At 37.4% G+C, this 12,289-nt stretch overlaps 5 protein-coding genes across 5 annotated transcripts; 3 read left to right on the top strand and 2 right to left on the bottom strand.

Annotated features, from left to right (window-relative positions):
* The first annotated feature begins 81 nt into the window (after positions 1 to 81).
* LOC103847325 (F-box/kelch-repeat protein SKIP6-like) lies at positions 82 to 1,773 on the top strand. Its single transcript, XM_009124385.3, has one exon. It carries the CDS (start codon positions 141 to 143, stop codon positions 1,203 to 1,205), a length of 1,065 nt encoding a protein of 354 aa, XP_009122633.2. The 5' UTR covers positions 82 to 140; the 3' UTR covers positions 1,206 to 1,773.
* On the bottom strand, positions 1,636 to 3,607 carry LOC103847324 (UDP-URONIC ACID TRANSPORTER 1). Its single transcript, XM_009124384.3, has 4 exons — positions 3,013 to 3,607; positions 2,482 to 2,585; positions 2,063 to 2,291; positions 1,636 to 1,979 (listed from the first exon to the last, which is right to left on the bottom strand). Exons 1-4 carry the CDS (start codon positions 3,466 to 3,468, stop codon positions 1,833 to 1,835), a joined length of 936 nt encoding a protein of 311 aa, XP_009122632.2. The 5' UTR covers positions 3,469 to 3,607; the 3' UTR covers positions 1,636 to 1,832.
* Positions 3,608 to 4,689: 1,082 nt separating this feature from the next.
* LOC103847323 (probable calcium-binding protein CML50) lies at positions 4,690 to 6,698 on the top strand. The gene is made up of 5 exons (XM_009124383.3): positions 4,690 to 5,535; positions 5,836 to 5,882; positions 5,974 to 6,149; positions 6,246 to 6,264; positions 6,385 to 6,698. The coding sequence occupies exons 1-5, from the start codon at positions 4,785 to 4,787 to the stop codon at positions 6,487 to 6,489; spliced, it is 1,098 nt and encodes a 365-aa protein (XP_009122631.1). The 5' UTR covers positions 4,690 to 4,784; the 3' UTR covers positions 6,490 to 6,698.
* A 1,137-nt stretch (positions 6,699 to 7,835) lies between these two features.
* LOC103847322 (alpha carbonic anhydrase 3) lies at positions 7,836 to 9,598 on the bottom strand. The gene is made up of 7 exons (XM_009124382.3): positions 9,373 to 9,598; positions 9,063 to 9,286; positions 8,867 to 8,973; positions 8,674 to 8,776; positions 8,414 to 8,581; positions 8,244 to 8,297; positions 7,836 to 8,145 (listed from the first exon to the last, which is right to left on the bottom strand). The coding sequence occupies exons 1-7, from the start codon at positions 9,434 to 9,436 to the stop codon at positions 8,035 to 8,037; spliced, it is 831 nt and encodes a 276-aa protein (XP_009122630.1). The 5' UTR covers positions 9,437 to 9,598; the 3' UTR covers positions 7,836 to 8,034.
* Positions 9,599 to 9,858: 260 nt separating this feature from the next.
* Positions 9,859 to 12,191, top strand: LOC103847321 (protein PHYTOCHROME KINASE SUBSTRATE 4). Its single transcript, XM_009124381.3, has one exon. The coding sequence runs from the start codon at positions 10,832 to 10,834 to the stop codon at positions 12,041 to 12,043; it is 1,212 nt and encodes a 403-aa protein (XP_009122629.1). The 5' UTR covers positions 9,859 to 10,831; the 3' UTR covers positions 12,044 to 12,191.
* The last annotated feature ends 98 nt before the right edge of the window (positions 12,192 to 12,289 follow it).

Raw genomic sequence — 12,289 nt, 5'->3', positions numbered from 1 at the left:
TCTCACCATAGAATCTAACATAGTCTGGTAAATATTACGTATGTAATATAATTCTATATAGTGCGTATATTAATAAGAATAGTTTCAGAAAGTCAATAACTAGAGAGTATAAATTTTTTTAGCCACCACCGGTCAAGAAGATGAAAGTGACTCAGTCTGGATTATGCTCGCTGCCAGATGACGTGGCAGTTACTTGCCTGGCTCAGATCTCGAGATTTGACCTAGCGGCCTTAGCTATAGCCTCAAAGAGCCACCGCGCTCTCGTAACTTCCCCTGAGCTCTTGAAACTGAGACGGCGGATGGGTTGCACCGAGCCGTGTCTCTACGTATGCATGCGCATCTCTTGTAACCCACCAAGTTGGTTCGTCCTCAACCCTCAACACCGCCGCCTGAACCCTATCCCTTCGAACCCTAACCAGGCTCCGCTGTTATCCTCCTTCGTTGCGGTGGACGGAGGTATCTATGTCTTGGGCGGACTCATAAACTGCCGTCTCACTAGTGATGTCTGGTTCCTCGACTGTTTCTCTCACACGTGGAACCGTGTCCCGTCGATGAAGAGGCCTCGCGCTTCCGCATCGGCGAACCTCCTCGACGGGAAGATATACGTTTGTGGTGGGTGTAGAGAGGAAGCTGATTCCACAAACTGGGCAGAGGTTTTCGATCTACAGACTCAAACTTGGGGTACCTGGCTTCTCCCCAAGATGAGAAGCAGTATCTCCCATAGTGTGGCGATCGAGGAGGAGAAGAAGGTTTACGTGGTTAACACGGTTGGTGAAAGCTTCTACTTGTTGCCAAGTAAGTGTGTGTTTCAGAGAATGGACTGGGAGGTAGACTTTTTTCCAGGAAAGAGAGACGATTGGTGTGCTGTAGGGAAGCTTTTATTCTGTCGTGATCCTTTAGGGAGGATACTGTGGTGTGATCCTAATGAGTTGCGTTGGAAACAAGTCAAGGGTTTGGAAGAGCATTATGATGATATTGATATATGCAGACTCTGCAGCAACTCTGCTGGTAACATTGTCATCTTCTGGAAGTTGGACTCCCATCTTGGGCAGAGCGTGCTTTGGTCTGCCGAGATTTCCTTGCTGAGGAAACAAGGAGAGATTTGGGGTAAGGTCGAATGGTTCGATGCTGTCTTCGAACTTGAACACTCATCATCTCGTTTAAATGTCTTATACTCTGCTTCTGTTCTTGTCTCTCCTAAATGAATCGTTATTTTTGTGCACTGTGATGATCTTTGAACTCAGTTATATTGGCTTTAATTGATATTTTTTTTCCCTTAATGCTGGTTTGTACTATTAAAAGACCACTGGGGTCGAGTTTGAGACAGAACAATATAGGACTTGAGCAAATACACAAAGCCCAAAGAAAAACAAAAGAGAGCTGGTATATCATAGAAGACCTGTGTCTTCAACGTGAGGTGAAACTAGAACTTGTCTTTACCAGTGTGTCTCTGTTGCCGTAGCTTCCATTCCAATACGAGTATTGAGTGTATAGTTTGATCTTTTCTAGAAGATGACCGTTGGTTAAAGAGGAAGACTTGAGTTCTTTTACAAAATAATGGAACGGCAAAGGACAAGAAGCTAATAAATTAAACAACGAATATGGTATCCCATCATAGACAGAGAGGGGGTTGTGTGGAGATGAACAACAATGGGCTTCTCATCATAGAATCTAACATAGTCTGATACATATAATTCTATATAGTGCGTATATTAATAAGAAATAGTTACAAAAAAAAATTCACTAATTAATGAGTCTTGATAAAAAAAAAAACAGATGAAGAACCAAACATAGGGAGTGTGAAGCGCGCTATGTTGCTGAAACTGAATAGTTCATCTGAATCTGCGTTTCGTCTCTCCGTAAGCAACCACCCCAAGAACCGTTATGGAGTACCCGCCAATTCCCATTACTGTAACCGGGTTTTGAAAGATCAAGATCGATATCACCACCGCAACTGCTCCTTTAGCATTTCCAAGAACCTGTATTAATAGTGAAACACAAATCAACATTAATATCTCCAGGATTCAAACAAGGATATAAGATGCAATTAGGTTTAATGTACCTGGAGAGTGAGGGCGCTTGTGTGTTTTGTAACTAGAAAATTCAACAGATTGGCTGAATATGCCATAACCGAGTTGACTAGGAGAAGTATCCACATGTACTGATGCTGCTTTGCAAGCGTCAAGGTCAGGCTGATCACGTCTGGTTCCATAACTAGCGTCACTGGAAGAAGAGCAACAACAGCTATAGGGGACATATACAGCATCAAATTCATCGAGTTCAATTTTTCCCTGCACGAAGGGAAAGAAAATAAATGCGCTATCATTGGTTGATAACAGATTTAAAGATGATTAAACTGATACACAACATCCTACCGAACTAATCATTTATGAGATCTCTTGATTAGTTAGCAAAAGTTTCCTGATTTAGATCATTTAACTACTTGCCGAATGTAAAAATTCAACAGGATAATTATTTTACCCTTCTGAAGAAAGTAAGATGCCTTGGAGAACAGATTTAAAGGCTCTTGCAGCTGTAGCACTAATGCACATTATGAAACCAAACCAATGAAACCCTGGCTCACCCTGCAAAAGTAAAACGCTGATTAGATCAATGATCAGACAACAACAACAACAACAAAAAACTAAGAACCGAGATCAAAGATCAGACAACAAAAAACAAAACAAGGATATAATATAAGCTCTTAAAAAGTATAATGACAGACAGTTCAAAAAGCTATCACCTTGCACAAAGGTCATTAGATCCCAAAATGATGATGTTATACCAAATTCTACACCTGATTAAACCATAAAAGGCTGAAGCTTTATAGATAACACAAGACTCATGTTTTCAAGATCCCATTTCAAAGTTTTATCCTTTCACAGAACATATACAATCTCTTTAAAGCTATCATCTTTCTACAGATCAAGTCATCTGAATCCTAAACAATAGCATTATTACTATTATTAACAGAATCAAAAACAGAGGAAGAATAAAAGATAAAAGCTTTACCCCACTAGCAATGACGACACCAGCAACGACAGGGACAAGAGCACCATAGGTAACCCAAGCCTCTCTCTTAAGAGTCATGAGATACGCGAAGAGCGCGGTGAAAAACGGCGTCGTAGCACCGACGGCTTGATTGAAAGAGACGGGGAGGTAACGGAGCGAGATGTTACCGCCGACGACGGAGGCGCAGAAGACGACGCTGAGAGTGGCGACCTTGAGGAACTGGGAGCGAGATTTGAGGTGCTGGAGAGGGACGAGCTTGAGGAAGACGATGGAGATGTAGCTGAGGAAGGCGCAGGCGGACATGTGGCACATGGTGAGGAAGATGGGGAACTTGAAGCCGTAGTTGGAGAGGAGGAACTTGTTGAGGAGGAGGACGCCGATGTTGGAGGAGTACCATGAGATGATGAGTGTCGATATGAAGAGGGTTTGCTTCTTTGATGAGGAGGAAGACGACATTGTTCTTCTTCTTCTTCTTCTTCCTCGGCGAGATCGAGATCCGTTGAGAGAAAGAGAGAGAAACGAGATAAATCAGGTCCTCACTTGGAGCATGGAACGGCAAGGACAAAAGCCTTTAGTTTTTGTCTTCCTTTTTGTCGCAACTTTAAATTATTTCTACTAAATATGTAAATTGCTTCTTTTTTTTTACATTTATGTAACGTAGTAATCAATCATAGTGTGTATTTTTAGTTATAATCTTGCGTATACTGCATAGAGAATTGAAGAAAAATATTTATCAATGTTCAAAAAAAAAAATTGACTGTAACACATGCCTGTTATTTGGGATCTAAGCAAAGTGTAGAAATTAACAAATTATTTAAAAAAAAATTATTAATTTAATTATAAAATTGTTTTGATGAATAAAAATTACATATACAAACAATTAAACTGTATAAATTTTAGATTTATACTTATATCATTGCTTAATTTTACAGATTTACACTACTTTAAATTAATTTAAACTAATTTAAATTGTATAAATTGAATTATAAAAAAAATCTACTCTAATCAATTTGCCTCCTAGATATCCATGCCTCAAAAACCAAATTTTAGAATATTACTTCCTTCATTTTTTAACAAAATTATTACATTTTTTACACAGATTAAAAAATATATTTAAATGGTTATTAATTATACTTATTTGACCAATAATATTTGAGATAAATAAAATTATTTATAAAATCAATGATATTGCAATTAATTTTCAGTTGAAATTAAGTAAAATTTTTATCGATATTCTAAAATGATATTTTTTTAAATAAAAAAAATTGTTAAAATAACACAGAAAAGTATTATTTATCTATTCCAATTTCAATCGACCAGACAAGTTTTAGTTTTGGTTTAGTTTAGATTGGATGGGTTAGACAAGTTTTGGCTCAATTTGATTTTAATTTGGTGATTTTATATCATATTAAATTGATTTGTATGGTACTTAAGATCTTAGTTCAATGTGTAATTTGTTGAAGAAGAATAAATCAGTTTATCTAAAAATAATTCGAAATAGATTAACAGAAAAACAAACGAACTTGTAATATCATTACCAAATTAGATTGATTCTAGTTTCTAAAACCGAACTCTTTAGTAAACCACTAATCTGATTGTCGGTCAGATCAGATCCCAATGGCATAACTTGTAAATACTTGGGAACAAGAGACGAAATGACAAGAGCTGTCCTCATCTGTTTGACAAAGCTAAAGGAAGGTCAAACCTTTTCTTCTTCTTCTTCGATCTCTCTTTTAATCAATCAAAAAAAAAGTTCCTTTTCTTTCTCAGCGATGTCAGGTTACCCTCCGACGAGCCAAGGCTACGGTTACGGCTACGGCGGCGGAAATCAACCTCCCCCTCCTCAGCCACCTTACTCCTCCTCCACCGGAAACAATCCTCCGACGAACCAAGGTTACGGCTACGGCGGCGGAAACAATCCTCCGTACGGATCATCATCTCCTTACGCTGTCCCCTACGGCGCGTCGAAGCCCCAATCCTCGTCTGCTCCTTCTGCACCACCGTACGCTCCCTCTCCTCCTCCAGGGGACTTCAACCCGCCAAAGGAGAAGCCTTTCGGCGGCGGCTACGGAGCTTCGCCGCCGTCTGCGCCTTACGGTTCTGCTGAGGCTCCCCGTCCGGGAGGATACGGAGCTGCTCCGCCGCATTCCGAATACGGCGGTTACGGCGCTGCGCCGCGTCCTTACGGCGGATACGGAGCTGCTGCTCCGCCGTCGGGGGTTCCTGAGTACGGCGGTTACGGTGGTGCTCCGCCTCGTCCAGGAGGAGGAGGATACGGAGGCTATCCTTCTCCTCAGGGGTCTTCTTATGGAAGCCCCTTCGCTTCTCTGGTTCCGTCAGGTTTTGCTCCGGGGACGGATCCGAACATAGTGGCTTGCTTCCAGGCTGCGGATCAGGACGGAAGTGGGTTCATCGATGACAAGGAGCTTCAAGGGGCTTTATCGTCTTATCAGCAGAGGTTCAGCATGAGGACTGTTCATCTTCTTATGTATCTATTCACCAACACCAATGCCATGAAGATAGGTAACGTTTCTCTAATTATCCATCTCTATGATATGTTATTGTTCAGTGTTCATTTCATCTTATGTGTTTTTTTTTTTTGAAATAATTAATCTTATGTGTTTAGGTTCGGCAATAATCATTTTTTTTATTATTCATACTAATTGGGTGATTTCGTTAACTACGTGCAAGAGAGTTTTTTTGGTTTTTCATTATTATAGTTCTAGTTGAGATCATATAAATAATAATTCTAGTTGCTTTCTTGCTAGGCTGGTTTTGAATTAGTGTTCTGTAATGACTTATGGCAATCTCTATGTGTTGTAGGACCTAAGGAGTTTACTGCACTTTTCTATAGTCTTCAAAACTGGAGGGTAAGTTTGAGTTTTTTTTTATCGTTTTATTATGATTTAGTAGGATAGGAAGATTGGTTTGTGATGTTGACGCACATGTGATTTGGTTCAGTCCATCTTTGAGAGGTCTGATAAGGACAGGAGCGGGAGAATAGATGTGAGTGAGCTGAGAGATGCGCTTCTGAGCCTCGGGTTTTCAGTTTCTCCTGTGATTCTGGATCTTCTTGTCTCCAAATTCGACAAAAGCGGTGGCAAGAACAGGGCCATTGAATATGACAATTTCATTGAGTACGTTATCATTCGCTCAATACCCTCCTCTCTTTCCTTATGTTTGCTCTGTTTTGATTTGTTGCTAATTATTCATTCTGCTTTGCCTTGATGCAGGTGCTGTCTCACTGTTAAGGTACGTCTCTTATTTACTCTGTTGCTCATAGATTAGTTGTTCTTTGATTTGTCTTCCTGATCATCAACTGCAGATTCTTTATTACTTGTTTTGATTTATTTTGATGATGAAAATTTGCAGGGATTAACAGAGAAGTTCAAGGAGAAGGACACAGGATACTCAGGCTCAGCTACTTTCACTTACGAATCCTTCATGCTCACTGTCCTCCCCTTCCTCATCGCATAACGGATGAACCCTTTTGCACATTTTCACATCTTCTTATCTTGTTGTTGTTGTATGTTCGTCGCTGGTGTGAATGCTTTTGTTACAAGTTACTTTTCCGGTTTGGTTGGATTCCAGAGTTCAAAACAAGTGTAAAAAAACAAACTTGCGGTATTAAAGAATCAATCAACTCATTGTTATGGTTGAGTATTATTACATTTTGGGGTATAAAAGTTTCAAACAACTCATGTTATGGCTGAGTATTACATCTTGTTTGTTGTTAATACATAACTACATATATATATTAAAAATGTTAATCAAAAATATAATTACATGTTGTAAAATATAATTAGTAATGGAGCCAATCCAAAAACATCAAATTAATTTATCCGAAGCCTTCATGCTCACTGTCCTCCCTTTCCTCATCGCATAAAGTTTCTTATAACAGATGTACCCCTTTGCAAATTTTCAGATTTTGTTATGTTGTTGTTGTATGTTCGTCGCTGGTGTGAAACGGTTTTGTGAAACGGTTTGTTAATGAATGCTATTGTTACAAGTTACTTTTCCAGTTTAGTTTGACCGAGGAGTTTTTAAAACAAACTAGATTCTGGTCTGCGTTTAAAAGTGCATAAATGTTCTTAACAGAATTTGTTAAGGAAATAAAATGTTTTAACATTTTTATTCTAATATATTTGAATATATATATATATATATATATATATATATATTATATTATTTTTTATTTATATTAATATGAACTTATATAAGATGTTATTTAATTTAATAATCATAACGAAAAAAATTATTTTTTTCGTTATGAATTTATAATTAAATCTCTGTAATTTATTTGATTATTTGTGTGATATATATTTTTGATAAATTTTGAATTATAAAATTGATTTGATGTTAAATTATTAACTCTAACATTTCATTTATATATAATATTTAATTTAGTATAAAATTTTATTTAAGTTTAAATAAAATCTATTCATTTAATTGATTTCGTATTAAATGAAATTATTTTGTAGTATCCAAACCCAAAAAAGTTATACTTATTTTTTATTTTGTTTTTTAAATTATTTGGATGTTAGTCAATTACTTAATTTTATCATTTAAAAAAAAAAGATTAGTAAAATTTTATTAAAGGGTGAGACTTAATGTTTCAAAGTGTTTGGACATAAAAATAATTATTTAATTGTTTAGAAACATAGTAGTATAATGTTGTTTCCATAATTACCTTAATGTAGATATAATGTTTTAATTAAACATTAATGACAATTTATATAGTGTTACACATGACTAAAAGTTGGGTCTAACACAATGTTCTTGTTTTATATATAAGATAGATGTAAACAAAAAAAAACATCTTGTGGTATAAAAGAATCAATCAACTCATGTTATGGTTGAGTATTATATATTTGCTGTTAATACATATATATACAAAATGTTATACACATTGATATATCACTTTGCTTAATTTGTTTTAATCTTTTAATAAAAATATATTTAAACGCTGTAAGAAAAAAATAGTAATGGAGCAGCCAATCCACAAACATCTTCAAAGTTCATTTATATATGAATTTGTTTTTGGGAGCTTGGAGTTGATCTGACATGCTGTTCGTTTAGATAAACCACACGTTTATTCAGCGGCTGAGCCGGTCTTGCGTTTTCCTCATAACCCTAATATTATCAACAAAACATGTTTAATTAGTTATGTAAGGACAAAGTTCAAATACGTTCTAAGCAAATGCTTATGTGAGAGAGTTTTATATTCTTACACCGCGGCGAGCATCGACTAATACTTTAATCTGCTCACGTGAAACAGTCCCCACCTGCATTTAGAAAAGAAATTAAAAAAAAAATCAAGATTTGAGTCGATTGATATATTTAGATTCTTGGATTCTTGATATTTGTTACTACAATAAAGGTTTTGAAATTGGATATATACCTTGTTGATGATGGTCCAGATGACATCTTCAGTGCAAGGAGGAGTGGTGAGAGATCCACGATATTCATAGAATTTTGTAAGATCCCATCCGAAATCTTTTGGGTGTAGCCTTCCTATGGTCGCCTCGCCATCTTGGATGTTTGCGATCGTATTGATCTTTCCCATTATCTGTCGATATTGTTAACCAAGACAATGATAAAAACATACAAGATCGAATTGGTCTCGTCCATTAATTATACACAGAAAATAATAAATATTACCCTTGAAATGAAAGCATTCGGTTCACCTTCTCGGAAGAGAACTCCAATAACTGCTAAGTGTCCTGCTTCACTTTTATGTACCATGTGAAGTTCCATGGCCAACCTAATAACAAATTCATGTTTCATGATGTTATTATTACGTCGAATGTATGTCTAAGAATGATGTCAATATTTTCATTTTTTTCCTCGTTACCTTTCTCCATTGAGGAAATGTTCTGAAGGTGCGTGCCAATGGCTTTGAACCAATTGATAGTCAGTATTATTGATCACAATCTTCCCTGCGTCGTCATCCCATGAAACCTGATCCACACAACGTACCGGTCATGCAGACTAATTGGTAGTAGAAAAATAAATATGCTAGATTTTTTAAAGGTTGAATAGTTATATACCATGATGTCGTATCCACGGTTTTTAAGAGTAGCTTCAACTGGTTTGTAATATGTCTGAATAAGCTTTGTAGAATTGTGAACTAGGCGAGCTATTCCTGGAGAAAGATCGATTGGTGATTGCCTCTTCCCCGTCCCGCAAATTTTCCATTCTTTCTTGGTCATGCTCCATTTCGATGGATCGGCTAGTGCTCCTTTTTTGTAATGGAACGCAGTCTCTGTCTCATCTGCATGAAAGTCATTCTCAAGTTTTGCATTAATTTTAAGTATATTTTATCATACAAAATGCTCCAAAGCTTAACACAGCCATTACCTGCTGCTCGAGATGAAGAAGAAAGAGCAAGAAATGTCACAAATAGGATAATAATGTTGTTCATCTTTTGTTTTCTCTTCTTCTTCTCAAACTTATTGTATTGTAAGAAGTTTAATATTTTCTTCCTTTATAATATCTTGCATAGAAATTTATTGACCGCAAATTATTTTAGTCGTCTGAAAACCTTACTAATTCTAAGGTTGAAAATTGGCATAGCACTCGTTTCTATTTTAATATGCGGTTCTTTTTAAATGGTTAAAATTTGGGTTTATGGCTGGCTCTCATACCTCTGTAAGAGACCTATTATTGATCAAGTGGGGTCTAATTTTAAGGCTTCACTCCATTTCAAGAAGTTTGTGTTGGGATTAAATCTTCAAGAGAGAGAGAGAAAGAGAGTTTAGGTTTTAATCATGTCCATCAACATAATATTTTCAACTTCATTTACCGGTTAGGTCTCACAGCAATTAAATTCCTCTACTATTACTGCATTGACGTTTTTTACATTGAAAATGAGCAAGCTAAAGTGGAAAACACACAATATAATTGACAGCCTATGAAATCTAATCATGTTCAGAGCATTTGTCCGTTAAATGTCAAAAAATTCAAATAGTATTGTTAAAGAATGGACCCAAGTATCATTACAATGATGATTCTTATCCTCTCTTTTGATCTGTCTATTGTCCAATAGGAAGTAATCACTATAGAGATTTGTCACCTTCTTTGGAGTTATCTTTGTCTTGTTGCTCAAAAGCATTGTAGAGAAGAACATAATAATGGAGAAGCCACATGGTACCGATTATGGCCTAGGGAAACACTCACGTTCCCAAATTTGGAGATAGGGCGCAAACAACTTTATGTTTATACATTAAAAAACTTTATGTTTCTTTTCATATTGCAGGATTTGTGTGTGTTTTTTAAAAGAAAATGATAGAGATTAAGCTTAAAATATATAGTTCAACTAAACCTTCTTTTATAACTATGAAGTTTTGAACCTTTAGTCTATACTTTTCTTATAAGAAGAAGGCCCTAAAAAGAATCTAGTACTAATTGAAAATAATTGTGGTGGATCCATAACTTTCAATCATCACATCAAGTAGCATTACACTCGAATTAGTTTTAGTATAATCAGTGAGAATCTTAAATATTAGAAAAATATATCAAAACCCTAACCCTCAACCATTAAATTATTTGTTTGTGTTGTTCAAAAACCCTAAATCTCCAACCATTAAATTATTTGTTTGTGTCATTTTTTTTTATTACATTTGAAAAGGAAAACAATGGTTACATGTAAGAACGTCATGATGACCTTGTTAAACGAGAAAGATAGAACTTTCTCGGACATAACTAACTCCTGACACATCCCTCAAGTCTCAAGTGTATATATATACACAGAGTTAGAGAGCTACTTGAAACCTTCATCTCAGCTTCTACGATTCAAAAAAACACAAAGCTAAGTCCAATGGCGGAAACTACTGTAACTGTCGTAGCGACCAAACGCGATGCTCTAGACCCTTACATCAAGATCATTCAAAGTCGGTCCCTCGACATCGATGTCTCCTTCTCCTCATACCTCAAGCCAGACAACAACGAACAAAAGGAGCAAGAAGATACTGAGATAAGCATATTCGAAGCTCGAAGATACTTTAGCGAAAGCGGAAGCAACGATAGATCCAAATCTACGAATCTTAATGGTCCAAGATTCTCTTCGGCTTCATCTGCTAAAGTGTCTTCCTTTACCGTGGGACATACGGCATCCTCCGAAGCTAGCTGGAACAGCCAAACCGGTTTGCTCCGTAACAACAACCGACAAGGATCGGACCATAACGGACGTGGAAGCAGCAAGAAAGGCCCTAGGTGGTTTTTCAGACGCAGGACTTGTCCCTGTTCTAGCTCCAAGTCGGTCCAGGTCCGAGAAACCAAACCAAGAATTGCAGAGTTTAAAACCGGTTCTGACCGAACCATATCCAACCGAATCGTTCATCATAATCACCAGACCATATCATCCTCTGATCCGATTAGACTAACGATCCCTTCAAACAATGTGACTCGGACCATAAATTACGCGGGAAACAGTAGAGAATCTTCAGCTCCGGTTAGTAATTTTAGCTTCCCGACTCTGAACCCGATTAAACCGGAATTTAATCGAACCGAACCGGTTCTGCATCCGATTAAACCGGTTTTGAACCCAACGAGTCCCAAGGGAGTTACTACTACTACAGACGAAGAAGCCGCGAGCGACGCCAGCTCCGACCTCTTCGAGATAGAGAGCTTCTCTACTCAGCACATAGCTCGTCCCAGTGCTCCACCACCACCAGCTGATCTCGTCAGAAACTCGGTAGACGAGACCGCGACCGAGTACGGTTACGAGCCGAGCGAAGCAAGTGTCACTTGGAGCGTTACGACCGCGGAACCGGTCTCGGCAGCGGCGGCTAGCTTCTCAAGAATCAACTTATCACAGCCGTCGCTGACATTTGGCGGCGGTTGCGATAAGAAGAGAACGGCGTTGTTAGACTGTCGTTGTGAGAAAGCGGTTATGGTTAGTGGCGGTCAGCGTTTGGTTCAGCCGCTTAGGAGCGTTAGCGTTCAGGATGACGTCATGCAAAAGGTGTTGTGCAACAATGGCAGCTCTAAACTAAAAATGTTGAATAATAAATCGTCGTTTCTGGTTTAGGACCGGTTTAACTACTCCACTCTCTTGGTGTTTTGTTGTGTGTGTTCTCATGTAAAATTGCTTTGTTTTTTTTTCTCGAACCTGTGTACTTTTAAGTTTATGAGTTTAACAAAACCAACGTGAATAAAAAATATTAATTCCAGCGTTATAGTATGGACGGTTCTTTTACACTATCTACACATTCATATAACATAAAGATATCTATATATAAGACGTAACTCGTTTCTTGCCTTGGATAGCTAGATG

The sequence above is a fragment of the Brassica rapa genome, chromosome A10 (assembly GCF_000309985.2).
Source record: "Brassica rapa cultivar Chiifu-401-42 chromosome A10, CAAS_Brap_v3.01, whole genome shotgun sequence".
Lineage (NCBI taxonomy): Eukaryota > Viridiplantae > Streptophyta > Magnoliopsida > Brassicales > Brassicaceae > Brassica > Brassica rapa.
The sequence above is the reverse complement of the archived record's forward strand: the minus strand, read 5'-3'. Positions and strand labels throughout refer to the sequence as shown.